General features: G+C 33.1%; 1 protein-coding gene and 2 long non-coding RNA genes across 5 annotated transcripts; all 3 read right to left on the bottom strand.

Annotated features, from left to right (window-relative positions):
• Nucleotides 1-6,657: 6,657 nt before the first annotated feature.
• LOC127103686 (uncharacterized) lies at nucleotides 6,658-8,456 on the bottom strand. The gene is made up of 2 exons (XR_007794790.1): nucleotides 8,342-8,456; nucleotides 6,658-6,921 (listed from the first exon to the last, which is right to left on the bottom strand). It is a non-coding gene; the product is annotated as an uncharacterized LOC127103686 (long non-coding RNA).
• Nucleotides 8,457-11,996: 3,540 nt separating this feature from the next.
• Nucleotides 11,997-13,261, bottom strand: LOC127103770 (uncharacterized). Its single transcript, XM_051041002.1, has 2 exons — nucleotides 12,214-13,261; nucleotides 11,997-12,001 (listed from the first exon to the last, which is right to left on the bottom strand). Exons 1-2 carry the CDS (start codon nucleotides 13,259-13,261, stop codon nucleotides 11,997-11,999), a joined length of 1,053 nt encoding a protein of 350 aa, XP_050896959.1.
• Nucleotides 13,262-13,438: 177 nt separating this feature from the next.
• On the bottom strand, nucleotides 13,439-16,869 carry LOC127103685 (uncharacterized). 3 transcript variants are annotated; one of them, XR_007794787.1, is made up of 2 exons: nucleotides 16,759-16,869; nucleotides 13,439-13,702 (listed from the first exon to the last, which is right to left on the bottom strand). It is a non-coding gene; the product is annotated as an uncharacterized LOC127103685 (long non-coding RNA). The 3 variants fall into 3 exon arrangements; XR_007794788.1 differs by lacking the exon at nucleotides 16,759-16,869 and adding an exon at nucleotides 15,995-16,105; XR_007794789.1 differs by lacking the exon at nucleotides 16,759-16,869 and adding an exon at nucleotides 15,231-15,341.
• Nucleotides 16,870-20,228: the final 3,359 nt, after the last annotated feature.

Here is a 20,228-nt window from a genome sequence, read left to right as displayed (position 1 = left end):
ACAATGAAAAAAAGAAATAAAGAAAATGACAGTTTATATAGACAAAGATATTATAAAGTTCTGAAAAACAAAACAAATTGTGAAAATATCGTAGAGCTACTTTTATTAGAAACATGAAACCTATTTGATGGATACATGAAAATATAGCTAAGTTTGCTTTGAGCATTATAGGATGGGTTGAAAAACTCCAAATGCATGTCTTTGAATTAAAATGATATATGCATATACATATTACTTACCCACCTAATGTATTTCTTTAACATAATCGCCTTCCCACTATGACATTGTTTACTACACCAAATAAACATTTGTAGAATGATTTATTTATTTTATACTTTTTTAAATTTAAAATATGTTTCAAACACTAAAACAAGAGAATATGCAGATTTTTTATGATTAATTTTATTGACTTAAATTGTGATGTAATGATATTTGAGTTTTTTTAAATCTAAAATTCTAAAATATAATATATTGATGTCATAATATGTTGTTTTAAAAAAATGACCATGAAAAAAAGAAATAAAGAAAATGACAGTTTATATAGACAAAGATATGTTAAAGTTATGAAAAACAAAACAAATTGTGAAATTAACGTAGAGCTACTTTTATTAGAAACATGACACCTATTTGATGGATACATGAAAAAATAGTTAAATTTGCTTTGAACCTTATAGGATGGGTTGAAACACTCCAAATGCATGTCTTTGAATTAAAATGATATATACATATACATGTTACTTGGTTTCTTAATGTATAAGTTTAACATATTAGCCTTCTTAATGTGACAATGTTTACTACATCAAATCATAACTGTTAGATTGATTTACTTATTTTATTTTTTATTTTTAAAATTTAAAATATGTTTTCTACACTAAAACAAGAGAATATGCAGTTTTTTTATCATCAATTTTATTGAATTAAATTGTAATGTATTGATATTTGAGATTTTTTTAAATCTAAATATAAAAAATATAATGTATTGATATCATAATATGTTATTTTCGAAAACTGACCATGAAAACAATAATGAAACAAAATGACTATATATATAGACAAAGATGTGTTAAAGTTATGAAGAAAAAAAACAAATTGTAAAAAATAACGTAGAGCTACTTTTATTAGAAACATGAAACCTATTTGATGGATACATGAAAATATTGCTAAGTTTGCTTTGAACATTATAGGATGGGTTGAAAAACTCCAAATGCATGTCTTTGAATTAAAATGATATATACATATACATATTACTTAGCTACCTAATGTATTTCTTTAACATAATAGCCTTCTCACTATGACATTGTTTACTACACCAAATAAACATTTGTAGAATGATTTACTTATTTTATACTTTTTTTAATTTAAAATATGTTTCAAACACTAAAACCAGAGAATATGCAGATTTTTTATGATTAATTTTATTGACTTATATTGTGATGTAATGATATTTGGGTTTTTTTAAATCTAAAATTTAAAATATAATATATTGATATCATAATATGTTGTTTTAAAAAAATGACAATGAAAAAAAGAAATAAAGAAAATGACAGTTTATATAGACAAAGATATATTAAAGTTCTGAAAAACAAAACAATTTGTGAAAATATCGTAGAGCTACTTTTATTAGAAACATGAAACCTATTTGATGGATACATGAAAATATAGCTAAGTTTGCTTTGAGCATTATAGGATGGGTTGAAAAACTCCAAATGCATGTCTTTGAATTAAAATGATATATACATATACATATTACTTACCCACCTAATGTATTTCTTTAACATAATAGCCTTCCCACTATGACATTGTTTACTACACCAAATAAACATTTGTAGAATGATTTATTTATTTTATACTTTTTTAAATTTAAAATATGTTTCAAACACTAAAACAAGAGAATATGCAGATTTTTTATGATTAATTTTATTGACTTAAATTGTGATGTAATGATATTTGAGTTTTTTTTAAATCTAAAATTCTAAAATATAATATATTGATGTCATAATATGTTGTTTTAAAAAAATGACCATGAAAAAAAGAAATAAAGAAAATGACAGTTTATATAGACAAAGATATGTTAAAGTTATGAAAAACAAAACAAATTGTGAAATTAACGTAGAGCTACTTTTATTAGAAACATGACACCTATTTGATGGATACATGAAAAAATAGTTAAATTTGCTTTGAACATTATAGGATGGGTTGAAACACTCCAAATGCATGTCTTTGAATTAAAATGATATATACATATACATGTTACTTGGTTTCTTAATGTATAAGTTTAACATATTAGCCTTCTTAATGTGACAATGTTTACTACATCAAATCATAATTGTTAGATTGATTTACTTATTTTATTTTTTATTTTTAAAATTTAAAATATGTTTTCTAGACTAAAACAAGAGAATATGCAGTTTTTTTATCATCAATTTTATTGAATTAAATTGTAATGTATTGATATTTGAGATTTTTTTAAATCTAAATATAAAAAATATAATGTATTGATATCATAATATGTTATTTTCGAAAACTGACCATGAAAACAATAATGAAACAAAATGACTATATATGTAACAACCCGTATAATATCATACAAGTGTTAAATTTTGGTACTGTCACAACATAAGTGCCTAATGGCATCAATATGTATACATGTCCAAACTAAAACATCAATGGAACATGTTATACAATAATGCCTAAACAATAAAAAATCTAAGAACTATGTACAATATCTTCATTGCACACAACCCCACAGCGGAAGATCATAATGAACAGCAACCCTTGAAACATCCATAATAGTTTCTCTTAGATCCAACCTGTAAAGAATACCTGAAAAATAACAACAATGATGGGATGAGATAATAATCTCAGTGAGTTCTCCTATCCTATGGGTCCACTCGGCTCTACAGGGTATTCTAATCGATATTCAACTCATATCCAACTCAAGTCAACAAGGGAACGAAGACTTGAACGATGGGGAACTAACTCGCAATTGTATGGCAACATGCATCTGAGTTCTCATAACTCAACCACGATCATTATTCAGATTCACGCAACATCGATCCCCAACCGGACCTACGTCTAGGCCAAGGCTTGGTTCACGCATGTCCGTATGATTCGACTTTCGCGGTGGGGACTCTAACCCACTTTTAAGAACCATCACTCGTATGGGACTCTAACCCACTTTGAGTATCTTTCACCGTATGGGACTCTAACCCACTTAGGTGTCCACCTTTCCCCCATGTCCGCCATGGTTGGGGCTCAAACCCAATTAAGGCTCGAATCATTGGTCCCACATCCCAATGCTTACACGTTTAAGCATACCAATAGAGATGTGTACCATCACAGAAACACACATTCTGAATACATGATCGGTTCCACAAAACATTGGTTCCACGAACCATAACAAATTCATCAATCATAGGTGACTTCATTCACCATAATACACAAATAATAATAATACACAAATAATAACATGGCATGTTCCATACAATGCGTCTCATTCTCAATCATGGCAACAATTCGTCCACGACCTCACATAAGCGTCGTATGAATGAATACCGTATTCTCATACATGCATCTCACATGTTCCATAACCTAGATTATCTTTCTAGGTTATTAATCAAATTATTCTTCTAGGTTTCCTCACTCATCTTTGTAAGGTTTTTAATCGTGTTATTTCACCTTCCACATAACAACAATATTTAATTTCATCATGATAAAATTCATGGCATTTATAAATCACATACTATTTTATAACATGGAACAATAATAATAGTCCTTTACGTTATCTTTAGTCATGTTATTTCACAATCAACCATATCAACCATGTTTAACACCCATCATAAATATAATTCATTTAATTTGTAAGACACATAATATACTATAATATGATATCATAATAATAGCCTTTTTCATTATCTTACTAATGCATCCGTCCGCATCCAAAACGGAGTTATAACGCTCAATTAATTCATTAATCTATCTTAATCAAGATTTAGATTAATATTTATTCATTGCATAAGCATTCAACAACAACCTCTCTAGCCTAGTGGTAAGGCATGTACAGTTCAGTGTTAACCGGTTAACCTAAACCGTTAACCGGTTAACGCGTAGCAAAACTCAACCGGTTAACACCTTAAAAAATGGGAAAAATTCCAATTTCCATTAATTCTCTCAGTAACTTCTTTCCTTAATTAACTCCTCTTTTATTTTCCTTTCCATATACCATTTTTGCCTACAATTTTCATATAACATGATTTTTCCACAACAATCAACATGATATCAACACATAGCACGGATAGGGAGTATGAACACAACAAGTTTATCACAAATTCACACAAACCCTAACCCCACAAATATAGATTATTTTCCCCCAAAGGCTAAAACTATCTAAGAACTCACCTAGTAGAAGAAGATGAAGTTGGTGATGATGAAGATGAGATGATGAAGATGATTTTCCATCTTCTTCCTTCCTTCCTCTTCTTCTCTTCTTCCTCTTTCTCTTTCTTCTTTTCCTCTTTCTTTCTCTTTTTCTTCTTCTCTCTTTCTTTTTCTTTCTGATAACTCTCTTTCTCTCTTCTTCTATTCTTATCCTTTCTTCTTTTCTTTCCTTTACCACACATAATACATTACATATATAATATATATAATATATAATATTAAGTAGTAATCAAAATATCCCAATTGATATTTCATCTTCCAACACCAATTGACCAATTATTAATGTTACCAAAAATGTCATCTATTGTACTTATTAATATTGGTCTGTCTCTTTATTAATAATTAATCCCTTCAGAGTTCACTGGTTACTCTATTGGTCCCAATTGACAACATTTAGAGCATAAAGGAGCTCTAATTGTGGTTAACCGGTTAACCACTCACAAAACTGCCCACCGTTAACCGGTTAACCACTCACAAAACTGCCCAGAAAGTGAGTTTTGCTACGCGTTAACCGGTTACCTCATACCGTTAACCGGTTAACACCTTAAAAAATGGGAAAAATTCCAATTTCCATTAATTCTCTCAGTAACTTCTTTCCTTAATTAACTCCTCTTTTATTTTCCTTTCCATATACCATTTTTGCCTACAATTTTCATATAACATGATTTTTCCACAACAATCAACATGATATCAACACATAGCACGGATAGGGAGTATGAACACAACAAGTTTATCACAAATTCACACAAACCCTAACCCCACAAATATAGATTATTTTCCCCTAAAGGCTAAAACTATCTAAGAACTCACCTAGTAAAAGAAGATGAAGTTGGTGATGATGAAGATGAGATGATGAAGATGATTTTCCATCTTCTTCCTTCCTTCCTCTTCTTCTCTTCTTCCTCTTTCTCTTTCTTCTTTTCCTCTTTCTTTCTCTTTTTCTTCTTCTCTCTTTCTTTTTCTTTCTGATAACTCTCTTTCTCTCTTCTTCTATTCTTATCCTTTCTTCTTTTCTTTCCTTTACCACACATAATACATTACATATATAATATATATAATATATAATATTAAGTAGTAATCAAAATATCCCAATTGATATTTCATCTTCCAACACCAATTGACCAATTATTAATGTTACCAAAAATGTCATCTATTGTACTTATTAATATTGGTCTGTCTCTTTATTAATAATTAATCCCTTCAGAGTTCACTGGTTACTCTATTGGTCCCAATTGACAACATTTAGAGCATAAAGGAGCTCTAATTGTTACAGCTAACAAAAGATATAGTACACAGGTACTCAATTGATCTCAACTGACAACTAATTGAGCATTTAAGGGAATATGGGATATTACAATATATATAGACAAAGATGTGTTAAAGTTATGAAGAAAAAAAACAAATTGTAAAAAATAACGTAGAGCTACTTTTATTAGAAACATGAAACCTATTTGATGGATACATAAAAATATTGCTAAGTTTGCTTTGAACATTATAGGATGGGTTGAAAAACTCCAAATGCATGTCTTTGAATTAAAATGATATATACATATACATATTACTTAGCTACCTAATGTATTTCTTTAACATAATAGCCTTCTCACTATGACATTGTTTACTACACCAAATAAACATTTGTAGAATGATTTACTTATTTTATACTTTTTTTAATTTAAAATATGTTTTAAACACTAAAACCAGAGAATATGCAGATTTTTTATGATTAATTTTATTGACTTAAATTGTGATGTAATGATATTTGGGTTTTTTTAAATCTAAAATTTAAAATATAATATATTGATATCATAATATGTTGTTTTAAAAAAATGACAATGAAAAAAAGAAATAAAGAAAATGACAGTTTATATAGACAAAGATATATTAAAGTTCTGAAAAACAAAACAAATTGTGAAAATATCGTAGAGCTACTTTTATTAGAAACATGAAACCTATTTGATGGATACATGAAAATATAGCTAAGTTTGCTTTGAGCATTATAGGATGGGTTGAAAAACTCCAAATGCATGTCTTTGAATTAAAATGATATATACATATACATATTACTTACCCACCTAATGTATTTCTTTAACATAATAGCCTTCCCACTATGACATTGTTTACTACACCAAATAAACATTTGTAGAATGATTTATTTATTTTATACTTTTTTAAATTTAAAATATGTTTCAAACACTAAATGTAACACCCACATATAATATATGTCTAGAATACATATTATACATAGTGTAAAACTGGTACTGAAATACATAAGTGCCTAGAAGCACATCATACATATACAATACATGCCCAAAATAACATAATATGGCATAAATGTACATAAGAGTGCCCAAAATAAAACTACTGATCTAGATCATTAGACAATGATCTCAAAAAATATCTACATAGCGGAAGAAAAGCCACCAGTCCTCAGGTAAGCAAGACATCACTCTATCTTGCCCTTACCCTTATCCTGCTCAGAACCACCTGAAAAATAATCAACAACATGGGGTGAGATAATAATCTCAGTGGGTTCCCTATCTTATGGGTCCACTCGGCTCTACAGGGTTTTCTAATCAATATTCAGCTCATATCCAACTCAAGTCAACAAGGGAACGAAGACTTGAGCGATGGGGAAACCAACTCGCAATTGTATGGCAACATGCATCTGAGTTCTCATAACTCAACCACGATCATTATTCAGATCACGACGCATCAATTCCCGAACGGACTTACGTCTAAGTCAGGCCCGGTTCATGCATGCTCGTATGATTCGACTTTCGCGGTGGATATCAGGTTCCCCTATGGGACTCTAACCCACTTTTAAGAACCGTCACTCGTATGGGACTCTAACCCACTTTGAGTATCTTTCACCGTATGGGACTCTAACCCACTTAGGTGTCCACCTTTCCCCCATGTCCGCCATGGTTGGGGCTCAAACCCAATTGAGGCTCGAATCATTGGTCCCACATCCCAATGCTTACTCATCTAAGCATACCAATGGAGATGTGTACCACCACAGAAAACAAACATTTTGAATACATGATCGGTTCCATAATCATTGGTTCCATGAACCATAATAAAATTCATCAATCACAGGTGACTTCATTCACCACATTACATAAATAATAACATGGCATGTTCCATACAATGCGTCTCATACACATAACTCACATATGTTCCATAACCTAGATTATCCTTCTAAGTTATTAATCATATTATACTACTAGATTTCCTCACTCTCCTTTGTAAGGTTTTTAATCATGTTATTTCACAATCAAACATATCAACCATGTTTAATTTTCATCGTAATAAAATTCATGGCATTTATAAATCACATCATATTTTATAACATGGAATAATAATAATAGTCATTTACGTTATCTTTCTAACGCATCCGGCCGTGTCCAAAACGGAGGTATAATACTCAATTAATTCATCAATCTATCTTAATCAAGATTTAGGTTAATATTTATTCATTGCATAAGCATTCAACAACAACCTCTCTAGCCTAGTGGTAAGGCATGTACAGTTTCAAGGAGGTCCTGGGTTCGAACCCCCTTGGTGACAAATTCTGTACAGACAGAAAATTAAATTTTGTTCAGTATTAAATTTTCATTGTTTTCCACTTCTCAAAACACCATTTTCCTCTGTAACTCCATTTCCAATCAAACCCACACTCCTTCTTCCAACACTCCCACCTCACTACATGTTCATAACCACAAGGATTTCAACATCATAACATAACCATAGCAAATCATATTATCATACCAATCACAACACATGTTCATGAAAATCAACAAGAGCAAGAACATATTCATCTTGTAGCATGGATATTCATGATTTATCTAACATTCTACAACCCTAATTTTTTTCTAGAAAACTAAAGTTTCTAACTAGAACCCACCTCAAGAAATTGAAGAGGAGAAGTTGTTGAAGATGAGATGAGGATGAAGATGACGGTGTTGGTTCCAAGCTTTCCTTCTTCTTCTTCTTCTTCTTCTCCACTAGCCTTGCTCTCCTTCTTCTCTTAAGCTTCCTCTTTCTTTCTATGCTTTCTAATACATAGAAACCAAATGGCTTATGGTAGGTAACAATAAGGTAGTAACATGTGGACCACAAGCCTTGTAGCATATGTGTGGTTAGAAAGTGGTGGAAACAAATATCTTAAGTGGTACCAACCATAATATTTGTTCTACCAGAGCTATTGACCCATTATTAGTGTTACCAAAATGTCCTAATTAATAAAAGGTCAGTTCCAAATAATATTAATTAAGTCAACCTGAACTCACTATTTGCTCTATTTATCCCAATTGACAACTTTTAGAGCACATAGGAACTCAGTTGATCTCAATTAATAGGAGTTTAGGCATTTAAGGAAATACGGGGTATTACATCCTCCCCCCCTTAAATAAAATTCGTCCTCGAATTTAAATATTACCTGGAAAAGATGAGGGTAAGCTTCTCGCATTTCTGACTCTAGTTCCCAGGTGGCGTCGCCTGGGTGTGATTCATCCCACTGAACTTTAACAAGAGGAATCTCCTTATTCCTTAACACCTTAACTTCTCGTCCTGTAATGCAACTTGGTAGAGGTTCGAAGGTCAGATCTGCTTCTACTTCTACTGAACTTGGAAGAATAGGCTGAAGAGAATCTGGAATGAACTTCCTGAGTTGAGATACGTGAAGAACATCATGCATTTCTGATAGAGAAGGTGGTAAGGCTAATCTGTAGGCTACTTCTCCAATTCTCTCTATAATCTGGTATGGCCCTATGTATCTCGGAGTTAGCTTCCGTGACTTAAACGGTCCTTTCAATCTCAACCTCGGAGTCACCTTCAAAAATACATGGTCACCTTCATCAAATTCCAAAGGTCTTCTCCTGTGATCCGCATAGCTCTTTTGGCGATCTTGTGCTTTCTTTAACTTATCACGGACCATCTTTATCTTTTCCGTTGTCTCTTGAATAATCTCTGGTCCTAAGATCCTTTCTTCGCCAACTTCTGTCCAACATAAAGGTGTTCTACATTTCCGTCCATACAAAGCTTCATAAGGGGCCATCCCAATACTTGCATGATAAGTATTGTTATATGCGAATTCAATCAATGGTAAAAGCTCCTTCCAATTCCCCCCACTTTCAAGTACACAAGCTCTTAACATATCTTCCAGCGTCTGTATTGTCCGTTCAGTCTGACCATCTGTCTGGGGATGATTAGAGGTACTTAAACACAATCTCGATCCCATAGCCTGTTGGAATGCTCTCCAAAACCTTGAAGTAAACTTTGGGTCTCTATCGGACACAATGCTAGTAGGAACACCGTGCAACCTAACAATTTCTGAAATGAACAACCGTGCAAGATGACTTGCCTTGTAAGTAGTCTTCACGGCCAAAAAGTGTGCGGACTTAGTCAACCGATCCACAATCACCCAAATTGAATCATAGCCACCTTGGGTCCGAGGCAACCCTACCGCAAAATCCATTGAAATACTATCCCATTTCCAAACTGGAATTTCTAAAGGCTGTAATAACCCACCTGGCTTCTGATGTTCAATCTTTACCTGTTGGCATACAATGCATTCTGACACATACTCTGCGATATCCCTTTTCATTCCAGGCCACCAATAGTCCTTCTTCAAGTCTTGATACATCTTTGATGAACCTGGATGTATAGTAAACGCCCCTTTGTGAGCTTCCTTTAAAACTTTCCTTTTTAGCTCTACATCATCCGGAACACAAATCCTTTGATTAAACAGAACAACTTTGTCCGGTGACTGAGTGAAACCTGGTTGAGTTGACATCTCTTGCAATCTCTCATCTATCATTTGTCCTTGTCGGATCTCTTCCCTTAGGTTAGAGGTAATATTCAAATTTCCCATTATTACACCATTCTGCGTCCAACTAAACTGAAGATTGAGATCTCGGAACTTTTCCAACAACGCATATTCCAACATCATCAACTCAGCTTTATGTATCTCTTTCCGACTCAAGGCATCCGCAACCTTATTCGCCTTCCCTGGGTGATACTTAAGCTCAAAATCATAGTCCTTCAAGTATTCCATCCATCTCCTCTGTCTCATGTTTAACTCCTTCTGGTCAAATAAGTATTTCAAACTCTTGTGGTCACTAAACATCTGAAAATGCACCCCATACAAGTAGTGTCTCCAAACTTTCAATACAAAGACAACAGCAGCCAGTTCAAGATCATGAGTTGGGTAGTTCTCTTCATGAGGCTTCAACTGATGGGAGGCATAGGCTACAACTTGACCATTTTGCATTAACACCCCTCCTAATCCTTTCTTAGAGGCGTCACAAAATACTTCATAAGACTTACTAGGATCAGGGATGACTAAAACAGGGGCAGTCGTCAGCTTCTCCTTCAAACTCATAAAACTCTTCTCACACTTCGAATCCCATTTGAAAGAAATTTCCTTTCGGGTAAGTCTAGTCATTGGTAACGCTATCTGTGAAAATCCCTTTATAAACCTTCGGTAGTAACCTGCCAAACCTAAGAAACTTCTGACTTCGGAAGCATTCTTCGGTCTTTCCCAATTAATAACCGCTTCAACTTTAGATGGATCCACCGATACTCCTCCTTGTGATATCACATGACCAAGAAACCTCACTTCGTTCATCCAAAATTCACACTTACTTAACTTGGCAAACAGTTGTTTCTCTTGCAGTACTGATAGAACAATCCTTAAGTGTTCTTCGTGCTCTTGAGGAGTACGAGAATAAATAAGAATGTCATCAATAAATATCACCACGAACTGGTCCAAGTAGGGTTGGAATATCCGATTCATATAGTCCATGAAAACAGCTGGGGCATTCGTTACACCAAACGGCATTACAAGGAACTCATAATGGCCATATCGGGTTCTAAATGCGGTCTTCGGCACATCCGAACTCTTAACTCTTATTTGATGATAGCCCGATCGCAGATCAATCTTCGAGAACACGCAGGCTCCTTTCAACTGATCTAACAAATCGTCTATCCGAGGCAGAGGGTACTTGTTCTTGATGGTAACTTTATTCAATTGACGATAATCAATACACAACCGCATACTACCGTCCTTCTTCTTTACTAGTAACACTGGAGCTCCCCATGGTGAGACACTAGGTCGGATAAAATGCTTAGTTAGCAACTCTTCCAATTGATTCTTCAACTCTCTCAACTCTAGTGGCGCCATGCGATACGGAGAGACGGAGATTGGAGCCGTCCCAGGTACCAGATCAATAGAGAATTCCACTTCCCTTTCAGGAGGAAGAGAGGAGACATCCTCAGGAAAAACTTCCGGAAATTCACAAACAACAGGGATTTGTGTAACATTCAGATTATCACTAGATTCCTTGGTAAGAGCCAAGAGAACTGACTTTTCATTCTCAAATAAGAAATTAACCATGCCAACCGTACCTTCCAAGATCGTAGTTAACACATCCTTTGGAGTAGCTTCACTAGACGGAATGATAATCAACTTCTCTTCACAACCAATAAACACCGAGTTGGCAGAAAGCCAATCCATCCCCAAAACCACATCAACCTTCTTAAGTGGTAAACAAATAAGATCAATCTGAAAAAGTCTACCATTTACCGAGAGCGAACAATTTTCACAAATCAACGGTGTCTTAACCACATCATCCATGGCAGTAGTAACCACCATAGGAGGAGACAAAGGAATTGCTTGCAAGCCAAGACGCTTCACGCACCGAATTGATACAAAAGAGTGTGTCGCCCCACAATCAAATAATACAAAACAAGGATGATCATTGACGAGACACGTACCAGCAATTAAGGCATTGTTGCTCTTAGTCTTTCTTGCATCCAAGGTATAAACTCGACCGATACTCTTCCCCTGCATCTGATTCTTATTCTGAGGGCATTCCCTAGACAAGTGTCCCTCCTTCTGACAAGTAAAACACCTAATTCCACTCACACCACATCTTCCAAAGTGATACTTCTTACATGCCTGACATTGAGGAGGTTGGTTAGGTTTTGCATGTTGCACTTGTTTCCCTTTGAAAGCCTGAGATCTAGGCCTGAACTGGTTGCCTGGCCTTCCTTGGTCTCTCTGCCCACTCCTGAACCGATCCCTTTCTTCCTGAACCTTCTTCAAACTGTTCTCAGCCACATAACATTGTCTTAATAGTTCAGCATAAGAAGTGAATTCCCTCTGAGAAACACTATGAGAAATTTCACCCCTCAGACCAAAAAGAAACTGATCAATCTTCCACCTCTCATCAGGAGCGTACGCGGCTTGTCTAGAATACGCAGCCATATCTTCGAACTTTTCAGCATACGCAGCTACTGACATAGCTCCCTGCCTGAGCTGTTGAAATTCAAACTCTTTCTGAGTCCTCAAAGAACTAGGAAAATACTTATCCAAGAAAACAGTCTTAAAATGCTCCCAATCTCTAGGTATTCCTTGATTGGTCATAAGAGTCGAAGCACTCTCCCACCATCTTATAGCTGGACCCTTCATCATGTGAGAGGCAAACACAACCTTATTTTCTTCACTACAATGCACTATCCGAAAAATCCTTTCCATGTCGGTTATCCACTCCTGAGCCTTCACAGGATTCAGCCCACCATGGAATTCTGGAGGATTCATGCGGAAGAAATCTCGGAAACTACCACCTGCAACTACTTGTGGAACTCCCTGAGGATGCAAACCACCATTCCACTGCTGCATCATCTGTTGCATGAATTGATTCTGTTGTTGTTGCATTTGTTGCATAAACTGAGGCCATTGAAAACCTTCACTACCACTTGGCGGTTCAGAGTCCGAATTCTGGGTTCTAGGTCTACCACGACCTCTGCGTCCGTCAGCCATGATCCTGAATGTCATACAAATAGGATTAAGTTGATCAGGCTCAATACTATGAATATAACACCAAGGACAATGATGACAACCCACATGTGAGGCAGAAAGGAATACTTATAATATTTCATGGCTAGGTCGAGGATACGACCTGCTCTGATACCAACTGTAACACCCACATATAATATATGTCTAGAATACATATTATACATAGTGTAAAACTGGTACTGAAATACATAAGTGCCTAGAAGCACATCATACATATACAATACATGCCCAAAATAACATAATATGGCATAAATGTACATAAGAGTGCCCAAAATAAAACTACTGATCTAGATCATTAGACAATGATCTCAAAAAATATCTACATAGCGGAAGAAAAGCCACCAGTCCTCAGGTAAGCAAGACATCACTCTATCTTGCCCTTACCCTTATCCTGCTCAGAACCACCTGAAAAATAATCAACAACATGGGGTGAGATAATAATCTCAGTGGGTTCCCTATCTTATGGGTCCACTCGGCTCTACAGGGTTTTCTAATCAATATTCAGCTCATATCCAACTCAAGTCAACAAGGGAACGAAGACTTGAGCGATGGGGAAACCAACTCGCAATTGTATGGCAACATGCATCTGAGTTCTCATAACTCAACCACGATCATTATTCAGATCACGACGCATCAATTCCCGAACGGACTTACGTCTAAGTCAGGCCCGGTTCATGCATGCTCGTATGATTCGACTTTCGCGGTGGATATCAGGTTCCCCTATGGGACTCTAACCCACTTTTAAGAACCGTCACTCGTATGGGACTCTAACCCACTTTGAGTATCTTTCACCGTATGGGACTCTAACCCACTTAGGTGTCCACCTTTCCCCCATGTCCGCCATGGTTGGGGCTCAAACCCAATTGAGGCTCGAATCATTGGTCCCACATCCCAATGCTTACTCATCTAAGCATACCAATGGAGATGTGTACCACCACAGAAAACAAACATTTTGAATACATGATCGGTTCCATAATCATTGGTTCCATGAACCATAATAAAATTCATCAATCACAGGTGACTTCATTCACCACATTACATAAATAATAACATGGCATGTTCCATACAATGCGTCTCATACACATAACTCACATATGTTCCATAACCTAGATTATCCTTCTAAGTTATTAATCATATTATACTACTAGATTTCCTCACTCTCCTTTGTAAGGTTTTTAATCATGTTATTTCACAATCAAACATATCAACCATGTTTAATTTTCATCGTAATAAAATTCATGGCATTTATAAATCACATCATATTTTATAACATGGAATAATAATAATAGTCATTTACGTTATCTTTCTAACGCATCCGGCCGTGTCCAAAACGGAGGTATAATACTCAATTAATTCATCAATCTATCTTAATCAAGATTTAGGTTAATATTTATTCATTGCATAAGCATTCAACAACAACCTCTCTAGCCTAGTGGTAAGGCATGTACAGTTTCAAGGAGGTCCTGGGTTCGAACCCCCTTGGTGACAAATTCTGTACAGACAGAAAATTAAATTTTGTTCAGTGTTAACCGGTTAACCTAATACGTTAACCGGTTAACGCGCATGAAATTTGCCCAGAAGGTGAATTCGCTAATGGTTAACCGGTTAACCTAATACGTTAACCGGTTAACACGCATATTTTCATTGTTTTCCACTTCTCAAAACACCATTTTCCTCTGTAACTCCATTTCCAATCAAACCCACACTCCTTCTTCCAACACTCCCACCTCACTACATGTTCATAACCACAAGGATTTCAACATCATAACATAACCATAGCAAATCATATTATCATACCAATCACAACACATGTTCATGAAAATCAACAAGAGCAAGAACATATTCATCTTGTAGCATGGATATTCATGATTTATCTAACATTCTACAACCCTAATTTTTTTCTAGAAAACTAAAGTTTCTAACTAGAACCCACCTCAAGAAATTGAAGAGGAGAAGTTGTTGAAGATGAGATGAGGATGAAGATGACGGTGTTGGTTCCAAGCTTTCCTTCTTCTTCTTCTTCTCCACTAGCCTTGCTCTCCTTCTTCTCTTAAGCTTCCTCTTTCTTTCTATGCTTTCTAATACATAGAAACCAAATGGCTTATGGTAGGTAACAATAAGGTAGTAACATGTGGACCACAAGCCTTGTAGCATATGTGTGGTTAGAAAGTGGTGGAAACAAATATCTTAAATGGTACCAACCATAATATTTGTTCTACCAGAGCTATTGACCCATTATTAGTGTTACCAAAATGTCCTAATTAATAAAAGGTCAGTTCCAAATAATATTAATTAAGTCAACCTAATACGTTAACCGGTTAACGCGCATGAAATTTGCCCAGAAGGTGAATTCGCTAATGGTTAACCGGTTAACCTAATACGTTAACCGGTTAACACGCATATTTTCATTGTTTTCCACTTCTCAAAACACCATTTTCCTCTGTAACTCCATTTCCAATCAAACCCACACTCCTTCTTCCAACACTCCCACCTCACTACATGTTCATAACCACAAGGATTTCAACATCATAACATAACCATAGCAAATCATATTATCATACCAATCACAACACATGTTCATGAAAATCAACAAGAGCAAGAACATATTCATCTTGTAGCATGGATATTCATGATTTATCTAACATTCTACAACCCTAATTTTTTTCTAGAAAACTAAAGTTTCTAACTAGAACCCACCTCAAGAAATTGAAGAGGAGAAGTTGTTGAAGATGAGATGAGGATGAAGATGACGGTGTTGGTTCCAAGCTTTCCTTCTTCTTCTTCTTCTCCACTAGCCTTGCTCTCCTTCTTCTCTTAAGCTTCCTCTTTCTTTCTATGCTTTCTAATACATAGAAACCAAATGGCTTATGGTAGGTAACAATAAGGTAGTAACATGTGGACCACAAGCCTTGTAGCATATGTGTGGTTAGAAAGTGGTGGAAACAAATATCTTAAATGGTACCAACCATAATATTTGTTCTACCAGAGCTATTGACCCATTATTAGTGTTACCAAAATGTCCTAATTAATAAAAGGTCAGTTCCAAATAATATTAATTAAGTCAACCTAATACGTTAACCGGTTAACGCGCATGAAATTTGCCCAGAAGGTGAATTCGCTAATGGTTAACCGGTTAACCTAATACGTTAACCGGTTAACACGCATATTTTCATTGTTTTCCACTTCTCAAAACACCATTTTCCTCTGTAACTCCATTTCCAATCAAACCCACACTCCTTCTTCCAACACTCCCACCTCACTACATGTTCATAACCACAAGGATTTCAACATCATAACATAACCATAGCAAATCATATTATCATACCAATCACAACACATGTTCATGAAAATCAACAAGAGCAAGAACATATTCATCTTGTAGCATGGATATTCATGATTTATCTAACATTCTACAACCCTAATTTTTTTCTAGAAAACTAAAGTTTCTAACTAGAACCCACCTCAAGAAATTGAAGAGGAGAAGTTGTTGAAGATGAGATGAGGATGAAGATGACGGTGTTGGTTCCAAGCTTTCCTTCTTCTTCTTCTTCTCCACTAGCCTTGCTCTCCTTCTTCTCTTAAGCTTCCTCTTTCTTTCTATGCTTTCTAATACATAGAAACCAAATGGCTTATGGTAGGTAACAATAAGGTAGTAACATGTGGACCACAAGCCTTGTAGCATATGTGTGGTTAGAAAGTGGTGGAAACAAATATCTTAAATGGTACCAACCATAATATTTGTTCTACCAGAGCTATTGACCCATTATTAGTGTTACCAAAATGTCCTAATTAATAAAAGGTCAGTTCCAAATAATATTAATTAAGTCAACCTGAACTCACTATTTGCTCTATTTATCCCAATTGACAACTTTTAGAGCACATAGGAACTCAGTTGATCTCATTTAATAGGAGTTTAGGCATTTAAGGAAATACGGGGTATTACACTAAAACAAGAGAATATGCAGATTTTTTATGATTAATTTTATTGACTTAAATTGTGATGTAATGATATTTGAGTTTTTTTAAATCTAAAATTCTAAAATATAATATATTGATGTCATAATATGTTGTTTTAAAAAAATGACCATGAAAAAAAGAAATAAAGAAAATGACAGTTTATATAGACAAAGATATGTTAAAGTTATGAAAACCAAAACAAATTGTGAAATTAACGTAGAGCTACTTTTATTAGAAACATGACACCTATTTGATGGATACATGAAAAAATAGTTAAATTTGCTTTGAACATTATAGGATGGGTTGAAACACCCCAAATGCATGTCTTTGAATTAAAATGATATATACATATACATGTTACTTGGTTTCTTAATGTATAAGTTTAACATATTAGCCTTCTTAATGTGACAATGTTTACTACATCAAATCATAATTGTTAGATTGATTTACTTATTTTATTTTTTATTTTTAAAATTTAAAATATGTTTTCTACACTAAAACAAGAGAATATGCAGTTTTTTTATCATCAATTTTATTGAATTAAATTGTAATGTATTGATATTTGAGATTTTTTTAAATCTAAATATAAAAAATATAATGTATTGATATCATAATATGTTATTTTCGAAAACTGACCATGAAAACAATAATGAAACAAAATGACTATATATATAGACAAAGATGTGTTAAAGTTATGAAGAAAAAAAACAAATTGTAAAAAATAACGTAGAGCTACTTTTATTAGAAACATGAAACCTATTTGATGGATACATGAAAATATTGCTAAGTTTGCTTTGAACATTATAGGATGGGTTGAAAAACTCCAAATGCATGTCTTTCAATTAAAATGATATATACATATACATATTACTTAGCTACCTAATGTATTTCTTTAACATAATAGCCTTCTCACTATGACATTGTTTACTACACCAAATAAACATTTGTAGAATGATTTACTTATTTTATACTTTTTTAATTTAAAATATGTTTTAAACACTAAAACCAGAGAATATGCAGATTTTTTATGATTAATTTTATTGACTTAAATTGTGATGTAATGATATTTGGGTTTTTTTAAATCTAAAATTTAAAATATAATATATTGATATCATAATATGTTGTTTTAAAAAAATGACAATGAAAAAAAGAAATAAAGAAAATGACAGTTTATATAGACAAAGATATATTAAAGTTCTGAAAAACAAAACAAATTGTGAAAATATCGTAGAGCTACTTTTATTAGAAACATGAAACCTATTTGATGGATACATGAAAATATAGCTAAGTTTGCTTTGAGCATTATAGGATGGGTTGAAAAACTCCAAATGCATGTCTTTGAATTAAAATGATATATACATATACATATTACTTACCCACCTAATGTATTTCTTTAACATAATAGCCTTCCCACTATGACATTGTTTACTACACCAAATAAACATTTGTAGAATGATTTATTTATTTTATACTTTTTTAAATTTAAAATATGTTTCAAACACTAAAACAAGAGAATATGCAGATTTTTTATGATTAATTTTATTGACTTAAATTGTGATGTAATGATATTTGAGTTTTTTTAAATCTAAAATTCTAAAATATAATATATTGATGTCATAATATGTTGTTTTAAAAAAATGACCATGAAAAAAAGAAATAAAGAAAATGACAGTTTATATAGACAAAGATATGTTAAAGTTATGAAAAACAAAACAAATTGTGAAATTAACGTAGAGCTACTTTTATTAGAAACATGACACCTATTTGATGGATACATGAAAAAATAGTTAAATTTGCTTTGAACATTATAGGATGGGTTGAAACACTCCAAATGCATGTCTTTGAATTAAAATGATATATACATATACATGTTACTTGGTTTCTTAATGTATAAGTTTAACATATTAGCCTTCTTAATGTGACAATGTTTACTACATCAAATCATAATTGTTAGATTGATTTACTTATTTTATTTTTTATTTTTAAAATTTAAAATATGTTTTCTACACTAAAACAAGAGAATATGCAGTTTTTTTTATCATCAATTTTATTGAATTAAATTGTAATGTATTGATATTTGAGATTTTTTTAAATCTAAATATAAAAAATATAATGTATTGATATCATAATATGTTATTTTCGAAAACTGACCATGAAAACAATAATGAAACAAAATGACTATATATATACACAAAGATGTGTTAAAGTTATGAAGAAAAAAAACAAATTGTAAAAAATAACGTAGAGCTACTTTTATTAGAAACATGAAACCTATTTGATGGATACATGAAAATATTGCTAAGTTTGCTTTGAACATTATAGGATGGGTTGAAAAACTCCAAATGCATGTCTTTCAATTAAAATGATATATACATATACATATTACTTAGCTACCTAATGTATTTCTTTAACATAATAGCCTTCTCACTATGACATTGTTTACTACACCAAATAAACATTTGTAGAATGATTTACTTATTTTATACTTTTTTTAATTTAAAATATGTTTCAAACACTAAAACAAGAGAATATGCAGATTTTTTATGATTAATTGTATTGACTTAAATTGTGATGTAATGATATTTGGGTTTTTTTAAATCTAAAATTTAAAATATAATATATTGATATCATAATATGTTGTTTTAAAAAAATGACAATGAAAAAAAGAAATAAAGAAAATGACAGTTTATATAGACAAAGATATATTAAAGTTCTGAAAAACAAAACAAATTGTGAAAATATCGTAGTGCTACTTTTATTAGAAACATGAAACCTATTTGATGGATACATGAAAATATAGCTAAGTTTTCTTTGAGCATTATAGGATGGGTTGAAAAACTCCAAATGCATGTCTTTGAATTAAAATGATATATACATATACATATTACTTACCCACCTAATGTATTTCTTTAACATAATAGCCTTCCCACTATGACATTGTTTACTACACCAAATAAACATTTGTAGAATGATT

This window comes from Lathyrus oleraceus, chromosome 7 (assembly GCF_024323335.1).
Source record: "Lathyrus oleraceus cultivar Zhongwan6 chromosome 7, CAAS_Psat_ZW6_1.0, whole genome shotgun sequence".
Lineage (NCBI taxonomy): Eukaryota > Viridiplantae > Streptophyta > Magnoliopsida > Fabales > Fabaceae > Lathyrus > Lathyrus oleraceus.
The sequence above is the reverse complement of the archived record's forward strand: the minus strand, read 5'-3'. Positions and strand labels throughout refer to the sequence as shown.